At 31.3% G+C, this 16010-nt stretch overlaps 2 protein-coding genes across 2 annotated transcripts in view; one reads left to right on the top strand and one right to left on the bottom strand.

The window, feature by feature from the left end:
• Positions 1–16010, top strand: part of LOC144837981 (uncharacterized) — a 213204-nt gene that overhangs the window by 79719 nt on the left and 117475 nt on the right. The gene's annotated exons all lie outside the window — the stretch shown is intronic.
• LOC144838006 (uncharacterized) lies at positions 3085–12888 on the bottom strand. The gene is made up of 21 exons (XM_078693342.1): positions 12819–12888; positions 11632–11681; positions 11101–11163; positions 10745–10816; positions 10475–10549; positions 10186–10245; positions 9642–9698; positions 8729–8791; positions 8373–8444; positions 8103–8177; positions 7788–7847; positions 6930–6983; positions 6617–6723; positions 6329–6403; positions 6166–6237; positions 5812–5876; positions 5484–5520; positions 5067–5158; positions 4730–4775; positions 4178–4233; positions 3085–4021 (listed from the first exon to the last, which is right to left on the bottom strand). The coding sequence occupies exons 1-21, from the start codon at positions 12822–12824 to the stop codon at positions 3986–3988; spliced, it is 1293 nt and encodes a 430-aa protein (XP_078549468.1). The 5' UTR covers positions 12825–12888; the 3' UTR covers positions 3085–3985.

Here is a 16010-nt window from a genome sequence, read left to right as displayed (position 1 = left end):
TACTAAGTTGTTTAAATGAATTTATAATTTGTTTAAACGGATTACTAATTCGTTTGAACGAATTAGTAATTTGTTTAAACAAATTAATAATTTGTTTAAACGGATTACTAATCTGTTTGAACGAATTAGTAATTCGTTTGAACGAATTAGTAATCCGTTTAAACAAATTTTTAATTTGTTTAAACAAATTAATAATTTGTTTAAACGGATTGAACGAATTAGTAATCCGTTTAAACAAATTGCAACATATACAACAAGTGCCATTTAAAGAATATGTTGTAATTCGTTTGAACGGATTACTAATCCGTTCAAACGAATTACTAATTTGTTTAAACAGATTAATAATCTGTTAAAACGAATTAGGAATCCGTTCAAACGGATTAGTAATTTGTTTAAACGGATTACTAATTTGTTCAAACGAATTACTAATTTGTTCTAACGAATTAGTAATCCGTTTAAACAAATTATTAATTAAATTAATAATTTGTTTAAACGGATTACTAATTTGTTCAAACGAATTACTAATTCGTTCAAACGAATTACTAATTTGATTAAACGGATTATTAATTTGTTTAAACAAATTATTAATTCGTTTAAACGGATTACTAATTCGTTTGAACGAATTAGTAATTTTTGAACGGATTAATAATCCGTTTAAACAAATTAGTAATTCGTTTGAACGAATTAGTAATCTGTTTAAACAAATTAGTAATTCGTTTGAACGGATTAGTAATCCGTTTGAACAAATTAGTAATCCGTTCAAACAAATTAGTAATTCGTTTGAACGGATTAGTAATCATATACTTTAAATGACACTTGTTGTATATGTTGCAATTCGTTTGAACGGATTACTAATTCGTTTGAACAGATTATTAATCCGTTCAAACGAATTACTAATTCGTTAGAACGGATTACTTTCGAAAAACATATACTTAAAATGGCATTAATGGGCTTTGTACGAAAGCCCATTAATGCCATTTTAAGTATATGTTTTCGAACGTAATCCGTTCTAACGAATTAGTAATTCGTTTGAACGGATTAATAATCCGTTTAAACAAATTAGTAATTCGTTTGAACGAATTAGTAATCCGTTTAAACAAATTAGTAATTCGTTTGAACGGATTAGTAATCCGTTTGAACAAATTAGTAATCCGTTTAAACAAATTAGTAATTCGTTTGAACAAATTAGTAATCCGTTTAAACAAATTACAACATATACTTTAAATGGCACTTGTTGTATATGTTGCAATTCGTTTGAACGGATTACTAATTCGTTTGAACAGATTATTAATCCGTTCAAACGAATTACTAATTCGTTAGAACGGATTACGTTCGAAAACATATACTTAAAATGGCATTAATGGGCTTTCGTAAAAATTGGATCGAAAAAAATATTTATTTACCTGAAAAAATTGTAATTTAAAGCAAAAAATGGTCAAATTGGCTGCCAGCCAATGAATTTTTGGTTGAATTTAACCATTTATTTTGTCATTTTACAATTGAAAACATTATTTTTTTCGTTTTTTTTTTATGGAAGTGATTAACTTTATTAAAACTACAAAATAACATATTCAAAGTCTGATTTAATTAATCTTCATTTTTCATGTTTTTGGGGGACAATACATCTTTAATATTTTCAAAATATTTTGGTATAGATCGATGACCCTTGACCTACTCTACCATTTTCCACCCTAGTTCCGCGAACTTTTTTGCATCTACGCCCTTTACGGCGATTAACTACCTGGCTTTACGAACGTTATAACACTTGACCTGCTTAATTTTTTCAAAATATTTTGGTATGAATCGATCACCCTTGACCTACTCTACCATTTGCCACCCCAGTTCCGCGAACTTTTATGCATCTACGCCCTCTACGGCGAATAAGTAACTGGCTTTACGAACGTTATAACACTTGACTTACTTAATTTTTTCAAAATATTTTGGTATGAATCGATGACCCTTGACCTACTTTACCAATTGCCACCCTAGTTCCGCGAACTTTTATGCATTTACACCCTCTACGGCGAATAAGTAACTAGCTTTTACGAACGTTATAACACTTGACCTACTTAATTTTTCCAAAATATTTTGGTATGAATCGATCACCCTTGACCTACTCTACCATTTGCCACCCCAGTTCTGCGAACTTTTTTGCGTCTACGCCCTCTACGACGAATAAGTAACTGGCTTTTACGAACGTTATAACACTTCTGTTATTATTTTGTTATAATTGATTGATTGTTATTCTGTTATATTCTGATATTATTATGATATTCCGTAATAAAAATATGAATTATGAACATGAAGAGTTTGGTGGTTTTGTTTATGTGATCTAAATGTCTTAGTTGTGAATAAAGGAGAACCATGTAATAGTGTTTCAAGTAGTCCGACTTTAATGTAAACCTTTGGAAAAAGTGATGGAGTGTTGAGGTATGACTGAGTATTAGCGTTTTTTCAAAGTATGCCCTACGAATTTAAACATAAATCAATTTATAGGACACATACTTTGCATTGATGTTAAAAGTTTGGGACTAGATTTAATATTATATATGCACAGTACAGATATGACAAATTTATACAAACTGGGAACAACCTTGGTAGCCACGAAAAAAATGTATAAGTGCACAAAGGTGGATGTCACATGAGCCATAGGGTGTCAAATCGGCAACAGTTTTGCATGCCAATCATTATTTATTGAGTTTACGTCCGAACTGTTGACTTCATCGGCACCATAAAAGGATAAATAGAAAAGAGGTGCATTTTATTTATGAAGAGTGGCCAGAGTGACAGTTAACAAAAAATATTTCTTACAAAAAACGCCGCTCGCTTGTTGACGTAACAGTTTTAGAGATATATTGTCCCCCTGAAAAATATTTTTTTTTTGTTATTCACGTTAACCAAACAATTATTTTCCTTGTCTGTCAGACTGTTACGGGCTTCGCATGAGTCCGAGCGGTTTTACTTATGTAGTCAGATAGGAGAAACATCCGAGCGGTTTAATATATATAGTTATCAGACAAAGATGAACATAAAAAATGCAGTAAAGTTAAAGTAAAAGTATATTTCTTTAATGAACTGGCCTGTGTCTGTTCACCTTCCTACCAAAACTAAAAACTAAACTTAGAACATATCATCTTAACTATTTAAAAAACCCACCCTTACTTCTGATTGGCCAACAATATTCCAAGTAGTTTGATAAGTTAGCCTTTTTCAAAAATTGAGACAAAATTTACCGTTAACTTTGTCTGGGGCTTTTTTTCTAGGCCACATGGTACCATATATGTGTAACTGTAAGAGGAGTAACTAAAGGTTACTGGATGATAACCTCTATACTATGAGTTATTATCACACAGACAATGGTTTTTGGGTTATAATTAAATTTCTTTTCTCTTTTTATACGTGAATAAATATTATTTTTTTGTTGCAAGTGAAAGAATTTTGTATTTGAAGTAAAATAGAATATTATACTTATACTAAGAATTTATACTTTGATATGTCATAATGGTGCAATTGAAATTGAAAAATAAAAAATACTGAATCTGTAAAAGATGATGTGCTTATTAAATAATTTAAATAAAAATGATGTCATAAATATTATTACTTTCACTTTATTTCTGTCACTTTAGTTTATTTTATTGCTAAGGTCAAGTCTGGGGGTCACTTCATCAAGCCTAGATGCTTCAAGTGTGAACAAATTGTATCCTATTACAAACAAAAACTTTACTATTATATGGACTGTTTTGATAATAATTCAATGATTATCTGACAGCAAATTACAGTATTATAATATCGGTCTAGATTGACAGTCAAATGGGACTCATTGTAAATACCAGCCTAGACAGCCAAAATAATGTTTTGATTATTTGACAGTGAATTATTATAATACTGGCCTAGGTTGACAGCAAGAACAAAGTAATTATTTATTGACTTTTTACTTTCTGCATTGTTCCTTGTGCTGTAGGTTACATAACAAAACATGGTGTCTTTAACAATGATTCCTTTTTTGCTGTGCTCCAATTTCCTGATGATAAATAAAACATAAATAATATAATCAGGGAATATACAAGCATTTTTATATTACTAATAATTGATAATAAGACAAAATATATTTTAAAAAATGAAAATGTTTTAGTTGTTTGTTCATCAGAGAGAACTTTTTGAGCCTTAACCTACTCACCTCTTCTTCTGGTACGACAAGATCTTCAAAGGGCAAAGGACCCGACAAAAGACCATCTGAAAAAAAAATTAATTTGATGATCAAATGTGGATTACCTGGGGTATGAATCAAACATTAGGCATGTAAATGCAAGATCAGTGATTTTTGTCTGTATGAAAGAGTATGATTATAGAGATTGTGTGTTTAAATCCCACCTGCGAATAATAAATCTCAAATGTACAAACATTAACATAATGTCAAAGTTTGCCAGAAATCTCCTTAAAAAAGTCCCTGATCTGTAATTCCTCCGAAGAACATCAATTATTCCATTTACAGTATTTTTCTTTATACTGGGTATCTTTTCAGTACAAAGAGTACCCAGTACACAACATCAAACAAGGAAAAATGTAATAGTGTCTTGGTTATATTAATTTAAAATCTCAGTTAAGAAATTGCCTTACAAATTTGTTTCACAAAAGTCATTGGTAGGACAATAATGATTATTTTGTCTGTGAGGATGATGATAATGACCTTATTGTGATAATTATAAGGATGATGATTTTTGGTTTTTACCATTTCTTTGCTCATCCTCCATTTGGCGAAACAACCTAACCTGAACCTGTGAAAATATATTTTATTGTATAATATATACATATATTACAATGGCAAATATCTTTGAACAATTAAATCAATAGTATCCTGCCCATTTCAAATAACCACTAAATTAATTTTCTATTTTAATATTTTAGAACACAAAAAAGATGTATATTGAAACATTAATAGGTTCTGACTTTTCTCTAAAACAAACAACATCCTTCCATACAATATACAAAATTGCATAACACATTTGCATTGAGTTTGTTTCAATTATGTGGTTTAAAACCTAAACTGCAGTACGCTAATATTATACCTCAGCTCTTCCAAGAGGTGGCAATGCATTCTCATTTAGGAACCTTTGTCCCTCTTCACACCTTCTATCCCAGTATTTAACATCCTTGCCATCTGTGAAAGATTTTACAAAAGAATCAGTTCAGTTTGATAATTTTTATGTGTATTAAAAATACATCGATCATGAAATTACGTAGATTTCTAGCTTACATAACTACACATTTGCAAGGATGCAGACATTTTATGGGCAAATTTTGGAATTACACACTGAAAATCACATGTTAATACCTATCTTTTTTTTGCCCTTAAAATTAAAGTTGTGTTTGTCTAGGTGGGGATTCTAGCTTAAGCATAGATATGAACGCCATGTGTGCCAAAATGTTCTGTTTGCCTTATGACAATAATGATTATGAATATAAAGATAATGCTTTGTTTATACCATCTATTTGCCAATCCTTGTTGAAAAATACAGATAACTGAAAAATAATGTGTACAAATATTATATTGCATATTTATACATTACAATGGCAAACATTACAACCAATAATTCAATAATATCATGCCTTATTTAAAAAAACAAATACTGTATGATATGTAATGTACATATAGGTCCATAATTTAACTGGAAGGCTATGAAATTTTGATTTGGGCCCTCTATAAAAGACCAAATAGCTTAATGTTATAAACTCATGGCTTTTGAAATTCCTGTACAATTCCTGTGCCATATCGGTCTCTAAATATATATACTCAGTTTTTAAAATAATTACCTCTTGTTTCTCCTGTCGCTCTTTGGCAGTTCTCACCAAATCAGCTTGACTGTCATTATACAGTTCTAGGGATATAGTAAAAATAAAATTCATCATCACCTACAACTATATAAACACAAAGTCATACAAAAATTCAAATCATTTTTTTTTTAAATATGCAAAAATGTAAGCTAAGATTTTGAATAAAAAAAACATTATTGAGGATGAGAATACACTACTTAAGCAAGTAAATAAATGTGTAAAAAGTGTACTACTTTTTTTTCATGGTGATTCTAAAATACCGTAACAAATAAATATAAAATAAGTATATTAGGAAAGATAGAAGCAAAAATATTTTTTTTTTATTCTACCTACCAATCAACTTCTCTCCTATATAATTTTCCGCCCTACCGGTGTCTTGAACAGGGAAGGAAAGAGGTGCATCTTCTAAAAAATAAGAATATTTAATTTAATTCCAAGTCACTTTATTTTTTTTATTTAAGCAAGAAATAAGAGCAGTAAACAACCGAAAATATACCTTTTTTTTCAACCAAATTTGTAGCTGGCAACTCTGCTTCTGAAGTTGTAGTGCAAACAGTAGAATACTTAATTTCTAAGAAAACAAAATATAAACCAACATTGATTCATTAATAATATTTGAAATAATTAAACTTAATTTTTAATAGTGTATACAAATAAGTTATGCAACCTATATAAATAAATAACTGCTATTACCATTTTTATATTTGCACATTTTGGACTAGACTTAAAAATCTAAACACACAATTTGTACAAAATAAAATTAAAATCTACTCTATAATCTTACCTTTGCGCAAGTGGCAATTTAAATTTAAATTGTGTACATCGCACGGTAAAATAATGGATGTAGAGGTTTTTACTGGTGAAGCTTCCACTTTAGCTTCACCCTTTTTTCTAAAAAATTGAAATACAATGTACACTTGGTAGAATCACTAACAAATTATTAAAAAGCACATATCATAATTAGTGAAGTGAAAAGCCATAAACATAAAAACTTTTTACAAAAACTAATTTTTAAGATTGCATAAAGGATGTAAAATGTTTAATTGTTATGGTACTGTATTACTATTTATATACTTTAGTACTAAAATATAACCTACCTTAATGACTCCTCCAAGTAGTCATTCATACCATCGCCTTCGCTTCTACGTGATCTGGTTTAAATAAAGAGTGAAAGATTAAGGGTAAGGAATGACAGACAGAATGAGAGTAAATGAATGAGATTAAAGCAATAATATTAAAGGAATGAGAGTAAATGAATGAGATTAAAGGAATGAGATTAAAGGAATGATAGTAAATGAATGAGATTAAATGAATGAGATTAAAGGAATGAGAGTAAATGAATGAGATTAAAGGAATGAGAGTAAATGAATGAGATTAAATGAACGAGATTAAATGAATGAGATTAAAGGAATGATAGTAAATGAATGAGATTAAATGAACGAGATTAAATGAATGTGATTAAAGGAATGATAGTAAATGAATGAGATTAAAGGAATGAGATTAAATGAATGAGATTAAAGGAATGAGATTAAATGAATGAGATTAAAGAAATGAGAGTAAATGAATGAGATTAAAGGAATGAGAGTAAATGAATGAGATTAAAGGAATGAGAGTAAATGAATGAGATTAAAGGAATGAGATTAAATGAATGAGATTAAAGGAATGAGATTAAATGAATGAGATTAAAGGAATGAGAGTAAATGAATGAGATTAAAGGAATGAGAGTAAATGAATGATGGAATGGAAGGATGGAAGGAGTAAATGAATGAGACTAAAGTAAAGATAGAGAAAGAATGAAAGTAAAGGAATGATGGAATGAGTGGTGAGTATTCAATTATGTGTACACTATATGTATTGCTTCCTTAAACAGAGAACTGTATGAACAAGTAATGCACTACATCATACAGTATAGTAAGATTTTATTGAATAGATTTACAATGAAATAAGTTGCTTACGTTATCAATGTATGCTGCTTGTAAGTATCTCCATTTATATTCAAACCCAAAGAGGCAAGTCTGTAGATATAAATAAAACATTATCAACTTCATACAAAAAATAATCTAAATAATTGTTTTTATAATATCCATATATAATACTGTGTATTTGTCAAAAAATGCCAACAATTATGTATTTAATATTAAATTTGAAAAATGTATGTAATTCTGTTCTTTACCCCATATATTTATCAGGAATAACATAACATTGGCAAAAAATACAAACTTAAATTTCAAATTTCTATAAATATTTAAAAATAATGAAAACAACTTTACCTTTCAGCACTTTCTTCATCAATTGATGGAACTTTTAGATGGACACATTTAACAGCTTTTCCAGATTCTCCTGCACTGAAACAACAACCAAATGAGGATTGAGTACATATAAGTATATACAGTAGTATGTTGGTTCTCATGTAGTCCACTCCTTAAATTATAATTTTTAGCAATCTTTTTCATTTTTTAGACATGCTATGGTAGATCTTTTCATCTTTTGATAATTTAATTTTCCTCCAGAGCAATGTTTTACAACCTCCCAAAACTTACATGTTGACACTTGATGATGATAGTGATAATGAGATGGCACTTGAAGAGCTAGGATATCCAGAATCTTTTAGCCTGCAAAAAACACAAGTATTATTGATTCAGATACCGGAAAATAAAAAATTTAAAGATCATATATAAGTTAGCTAATACATCTCTTTCACGTTTGACAGTTTATGATGGCAAGTGTCTGTAGGCCTATTACTAGCATGGGCGGGTCTCGAACAATTTATTTGATTCTGTGGCGCCATGTCCGCAGGATTCCATCAATATTTTCTTGCATCAATACTTGAGCCAAACAACAATGATGTATACAGTAGGCTATATGAACGATGACAACTAAAAATGTATTCTCTTACTCTTCTGCCACCTTCTTTTTAATCAACAGACTTTCAGCTCCATCAACAGGTGGATTAGCTTCACTGAAATGGAGAGAGATATACATATATAATTTGAAACGATTAAGATGAGGAAATCTGTGAGAATGAGAAATAGTCGCCCCAACCAAAATTTGAACCCTGAACTTTCTGCTTGATATGCAGATTTCCTAACCATTATACCACTGGGGCTTTCATGGCATTGTTCAAACCTTGGATAACGACTCTTTAACACTCTCGGCGGAACAGGACTTAAGTCCCTTAATTGAGATCAAATTGATACATCCTCATCTTTTCAGTATTTTTATTCATAAAGTGGGATCTCCAAAGAGATACTTTCATATATATAAACACAACAGGCATACTGATCTTAAAAATACTGATAGATGAGGGCATAACAATTTGATCTCTGGTGCGCGTGCGTACTACAACTGAGGACTAGTGCTGTTCCGCCGTACCACGCCGAGACCGAGAGTGTGATAGAGTCGCTATCAATTGGGTTTGAACTATACCATGAAAGCCCCAGTGGTCTAATGGTTAGGACATCTGCAGATCAAGGAGGAGGTCCGGTTTCGAATCTTGGTTCAGGGGACTTTTTCTCATTCTCACAGATTTCCTCATCATATCGTTTCAAATTTATATATATATATATATAAATCCAAAGGCAAAATACTGAAAAAATGACAATGCTGTGGGTATCAGTGGCTGGATCTCAATGGAGATACAAAAAAAAAGCGAAAAGCTAAATAAAAGCAATAAAGTAAAACAGTTTTATATATATACTGTACAGTATTTATAATTGTGACATATTTTGTAAATTTGGAAAAAAAAATAATTGTATACTACACACTACTATTTATATTTATTAATACTGTAGTACTAAAATATAACCTACCTTAATGACTCCTCCAAGTAGTCATTCATACCATCGCCTTTTCCACTTCTACGTGATCTGTTTTAAATAAAGAGTAGATTAATTAGAGTGAAAGATTAAGAGTAAGGAATGAGGGTAAAGGAATGAGAGGGAATGACAGAAGGAATGAGAGTAAATGATAGAGAGAGAAGAAATGAGATTAAATGAATGAGAAAGGAACAAGAGTAAATGAATGAGATTAAAGGAATGAGAGTAAATGAATGAGAAGGAATGAGAAGGAATGAAGAAGGAATGAGAATAAATGATAGAGAGAGAAGAAATGAGATTAAAGGAATGAGATTAAAGGAATGACAGTAAATGAATGAGATTAAAGGAATGAGAGTAAATAAATGGCAGTAAAGGAATGATGGAATAAGTGAAGGCTCGAGTTGTGAATATTCAATTAAACGTGTACACTATATGTATTGCTTCCTTAAACAGAGAACTGTATGAACAAGTAATGCACTACATCATACAGTATGGTAAGATTTTATTGAATAGATTTACAATGAAATAAGTTGCTTACGTTATCAATGTATGCTGCTTGTAAGTATCTCCATTTATATTCAAACCCAAAGAGGCAAGTCTGTAGATATAAATAAAACATTATCAACTTCATACAAAAAATAATCTAAATCATTGTTTTTATAATATCCATATATAATACTGTGTATTTGTAAAAAAATGCCAACAATTATGTATTTAATATTGAATTTGAAAAATGTATGTAATTCTGTTCTTGACCACATATATTTATCAGGAATAACATAACATTGGCAAAAAATACAAACTTAAATTTCAAGTTTCTACTTTACTTTTCAGCACTTTCTTCATCAATTGATGGAACTTTTAGATGGACACATTTCACAGCTTTTCCAGATTCTCCTGCACTGAAACAACAACCAAATTAGGATTGAGTACATATAAGTATATACAGTAGTATGTTGGTTCTTATGTAGTCCACTCCTTAAATTCTAATTTTTAGCAATCTTTTTCATTTTTTAGACATTCTATGGTAGATCTTTTCATCTTTTGATAATTTAATTTTCCTCCAGAGCAATGTTTTACAACCTCCCAAAACTTACATGTTGACACTTGATGATGATAGTGATAATGAGATGGCACTTGAAGAGCTAGGATATCCAGAATCTTTTAGCCTGCAAAAAACACAAGTATTATTGATTCAGATACCGGAAAATAAAAAATTTAAAGATCATATATAAGTTAGCTAATACATCTCTTTCACGTTTGACAGTTTATGATGGCAAGTGTCTGTAGGCCTATTACTAGCATGGGCGGGTCTCCAACAATTGATTTGATTCTGTGGCGCCATGTCCGCAGGATTCCATCAATATTTTCCTGCATCAATACTTGAGCCAAACAACAATGATGTATACAGTAGGCTATATGAACGATGACAACTAAAAATGTATTCTCTTACTCTTCTGCCACCTTCTTTTTAATCAACAGACTTTCAGCTCCATCAACAGGTGGATTAGCTTCACTGAAATGGATATATACAATGGTTAGGACATCTGCATATCAAGCAAGGTTCTGGGTTCCAATCTCAGTTGGAGCGACTTTTTCTCATTCTCACAGATTTCCTCATTTCATCGTTTCAAATGAATTAAGTATATCACCATGCAGTTTAGAATAAATATCTGAATCCAATTTTGTACTATATATTGCTGTGGCAAGGGATATATGGTACCGTATCTTTTTCTCTGGCTGCTAAAGGTACGGAATTGAGAAGAACATCCCTCTAGGCACTGGTGAGAAAAGATGATGGTGAGTTTCGAACTCATGCATGGCTTCACCATCAACTGGCTTGTGCAGAATGCCTATAACCTATTTGATAAATATCTATACTTACATAATGCCCTCTATAATTACCGTACCTTAGTTTTTAGAAGTATGGATACGGTACCGTATCTCTATACATAATGGATTTTTAACAATTTAAATAACTTACATATCCTTTGGCCTTTGCGTAGCTTGATCTTTATCCATCTTATTTTCGATCTAAAAAATGTAATGGTTTACTGTAATTTATTGTTCTTCAAGATAAGAGGCGCTTGCCCTACTGTGAAGCCAGCAAGGGAAGCAGGAGGCCTCCTAAAAATGTAGGAATACAGTAGGCATTCCATATTAATAGTGACATTGTGTATGGTTATGACTAACGGCTAAAGGCCCATTTATACTACAGATGGAAACAAATTTGAACAAAATCGAAAAGGTTTATAGAACAACAATTTATGCGGTCTTTTTAAATCTGTAATTGATTTTTTCAGTATCAATATTTGGAATGTTATTGTTGGGTTTTCAAAATATCTATATATTGGACACTGTAATGAATAAGTTTTGTCGATATATGTTGGGAGTAGGAAAACATGCCCCCACCAACTGTTGCAGTACAGGGTGAACAATTTTAGTTCTCACAGTTAACATATTAAAATTCTGACACAAACTTTTAAACTTGGACAGGAATAGAATTTTATACCAATAATATTTGTTTCAACTAAGAAAGGCAAACAATTTATTTACCTGAAGAACTGTCAGAAGTAAAATAAAACTACAAAATGGCCTAGGCCTATAGATTTTATTCATGTTTTATTCCAAACTTGGCTTAGGCGCCTCTCTTAATTTTAGTAAAGTAATAAAATAAAAATGAATCATGAATAAACAATTGAAAGTGAGTAGGCCCTAGGCCTACGTCCAACACTGGATAGATAATAGGCCTACATTAATATAAGCCCCTGGGCCCTATGTAGCCTGCAAATAATATTGCCATTGGGACTAACTTACCAAGAAAAAAATGCAATTAATATTATTTTTGAAAGAGCATTAGGCCTATTATTAATATTAATAATTATGAAAAAGTGTTGACTTCTTTCGATATTGCTGTTGTGCCCTACCACTCACCTCACACCCAGATCAATTCTAGTCATATATAGCCTTGCTTAGATTGGTCTAGGCCATATCCCGATCCTCCAGGCCTACTCCTACTAGACTGGGGGTGTACCTAATAAAAGGGCTTAGCTAGCCTATTAACTAGGCCTAGATTAGGCTTCTTAGATAATGGCCGTATCACAATTAACAATCATCACAAAGGCAATGTTGTATTTTATAATAAATCAAAACACATTACAGTTTACTCACATGCATAAAAAGACGATGAAAATCAGTGATTTAAATACGTAATAAAAGCTTGCGGATCGATCCACGCTTGCAAAGTTCAGACTAAACTAGAATTTAATTCGTCACTTTGACGAATTATACAGTCGGAGAGCCGCGTTGGGAAATATGACCGTTATCGCTGAATTTTCGACTTCGCATGACGTCATAAATTTTAGAAGCCCTCTCTCGGCACAGAAGCATCAACGTTTCGCGCGAAAACATTAGCATAAAGTATACGTCATTTAATAGCTGTTTAATAAACATTAGTAGGCGAAAAATTAACCATATATGGGAAGATCAGTTCCTTATATGTTTAAGATGTCGCAGGTCACCTAATTTTCTGAATAATTTGTTGGATTTGTTGTCAGCGACAATTTCTTTCCAAAGTTCGTGTGCGTCCGTCAAAACTGAAGTTTTCTAACAGGTGTTTGTTTACAAATTTTCCATTAGTGGGATTTGCATCCCATACAGTGAATTACCAAAAAACCGACGTATATGGATAGAGTAAGTATCAATAGTCTGTTTTACGTTAAAATTGGCTTGAAACCCTATTTAAGCTTCCTATAGCGAACATTTTAAAAAAGGTCCTCATGTCATATATTGTTACGTCTCGCGGCACTAGTTCCGTCGTGTGTGGTGCATGGTGTGTTGATTGTGGTTGTTGTAGGTGAGTATATGCACGACCTGGTGGATCGTTGTCGTATTATATCGGCCTAGGCCTAGTAGTAGAGTAGAACTAATGAAAAAAAGGGGCCAACCTCAAAAAAATTGCAACAAAAGGTTTTTCAACGGATTTTGGTAGTATTGGGTGTACTAAATAACAGAAAAAAAGTCTCAAGAATTTTGACCACCGGAAAGTGGTTTTTTTTCAAGATGGCCGCCAAAATAGATAAAACGTTAAAATGTCAATACCTCCTAAACTACTTGGTCTATTGATATGATTTTGGTACCAAAATACTCAGAACATACATATTTATATTTGCCCTAATAGAACATTTTGGCCAAAAATGACCGGAAATGCTATTTCTTGCATGTTTGACCTTTGACCTTGATATGTTGTATCTTGGTAACAACTGACCGTAGGGAAACAAATTGTGACTCAAATTGTTCAGAATGTACATATTTACATTTATTGTAATGAGACATTTTGTCAAAAAATGGTTAGAAGTAAAGGTTATTGACCTTTAACCTTTATCTATGTAGAATGTCCATATCTCGGCAACTATGTGTGGTAGAGATTTAAAATTGGGCTCTAAATACTGAGCATATGCTTATTTATATTTACTCTAATGAAACAGTTTGACAAAAAATGACCAGAAACGACATTTTTTGATGATTGACCTTGATATGCTATATTTCGATAATGACTGACTAAGACATACTATTTATGGCTCAATTTGTTCAGAATATAATTATTTTTATTTCGTATAATGGTCCAATCTACCCATGGAATTAAGAGCTTTCCTGGGTAACTGTAATATTTATAAAGACTTTTAGAATATGAGTTCAAGTTCAAATTGTTCAGAACATACTGTATACATTCTTAATAATAATAGTGAATAAAAAACCCGAAAAGTAAACAAAAACAAATATAATAATAATTTTTAATTTCTAATTACGGTATAGCAGCAGTTGATTGGATATTGTGCATGTATTTAGTACGGCTTCCTAAACAACTTTTTTAACTTCGTCTTCATCATCGTCATCAATCTCTCTATCTACGTTGTTCCATTCTTCTAGTTGACACACTCCCCAAACTGAAGTACATGCCAATCCATAGCATCTACAACTGCAACATACAGTTTTACATCCAGTAGTACAGTTACAATGGATGATTTTCAAAAGTTCTTCTGAAGCAGCAGTTTCAATCGTCATTATTGGCACAAATGTTTTATTAAAAACTTCCCCGACTTGGTAGCATCCATGGTATTATCTTTCTTTATCCATTGCATGATTTGATAGTATACTCTAAGACTGTGACATTTTGTAGCAGATGAGGTTGGTGGTAGTAGTTGTTGAGGTTTGATAAATTATTTACCCTCAGCAACTTTCTTATTAAACAGCTTGTTGATTAATGTAACCAGATTGAAATCTGTTTTAGGATATAAAATCATCCATTGTAACTACTGGATGTATGTTGCAGTTGTAGAAGCTATGGATTGGCATGTACTTCAGTTTGGGGAGTGTGTCAACTAGAAGAATGGAACAACGTAGATAGAGAGATTGATGACGATGATGAAGACGAAGTTGGAACAGTTGTTTAAGATGCCGTACTAAATACATGCACAATATCTAATCAATTGCTGCTATACCATAATTAGAAATTTAAAAGTTATTATTATATTTGTTTTTGTTTACTTTTCGGTTTTTTATTTACTATTATTATTAAGATTGTATACAGTATGTTCTGAACAATTTGAACTTGAACTCATATTCTGAAGGTCTTTATAAATATTACAGTTATTTGATTCCCAGGAAAGCTCTCTATTTCATAAGTAGATTAGACCATTATACGAAATAAAAAATAATTATATTCTGAACAAATTGAGCCATAAAAGGTGTATCTCAGTCAGTCATTATCGAAATATAGCATATCAAGGTCAATGGTCAAATATGTCGTTTCTGGTCATTTTTTGTCAAACTGTTTCATTAGAGTAAATATAAATAAGTATATTCTCAGTATTTAGAGCCCAATTTTAAATCTCTACCACACATAGTTGCCGAGATATGGAAATTATACACAGATAAAGTTAAAGGTCAATAACCTTTACTTCCAACCATTTTTTGACAAAATGTCTCATTACAATAAATGTAAATATGTACATTCTGAACAATTTGAGCCATCATTTGTTTCCCTACGGTCAGTTGTTACCAAGATACAACATATCAAGGTCAAAGGTCAAATTGTCAGAAATGGTATTTCCGGTCATTTTTGGCCAAAATGTTCTATTATAGCGAATATAAATATGTATGTTCTGAGTATGTTGGTACCAAAATCATATCAATAGACCAAGTAGTTTAGGAGGTATGGACATTTTAACTTTTTATCTATTTTGGCGGCCATCTTGAAAAAAAACACTTTCCGGTGGTCGAAATTCTTGAGACTTTTTTTCTGTTATTTAGTACACTCAATACTACCAAAATCCGTTGAAAAACCTTTTGTTGCAATTTTTT

This window comes from Antedon bifida, chromosome 3 (assembly GCF_963402885.1).
Source record: "Antedon bifida chromosome 3, ecAntBifi1.1, whole genome shotgun sequence".
Taxonomy (NCBI): Eukaryota; Metazoa; Echinodermata; class Crinoidea; order Comatulida; family Antedonidae; genus Antedon; species Antedon bifida.
Note: the sequence above shows the minus strand (reverse complement) of the source record. Positions and strands in the feature narration are given on the sequence as shown.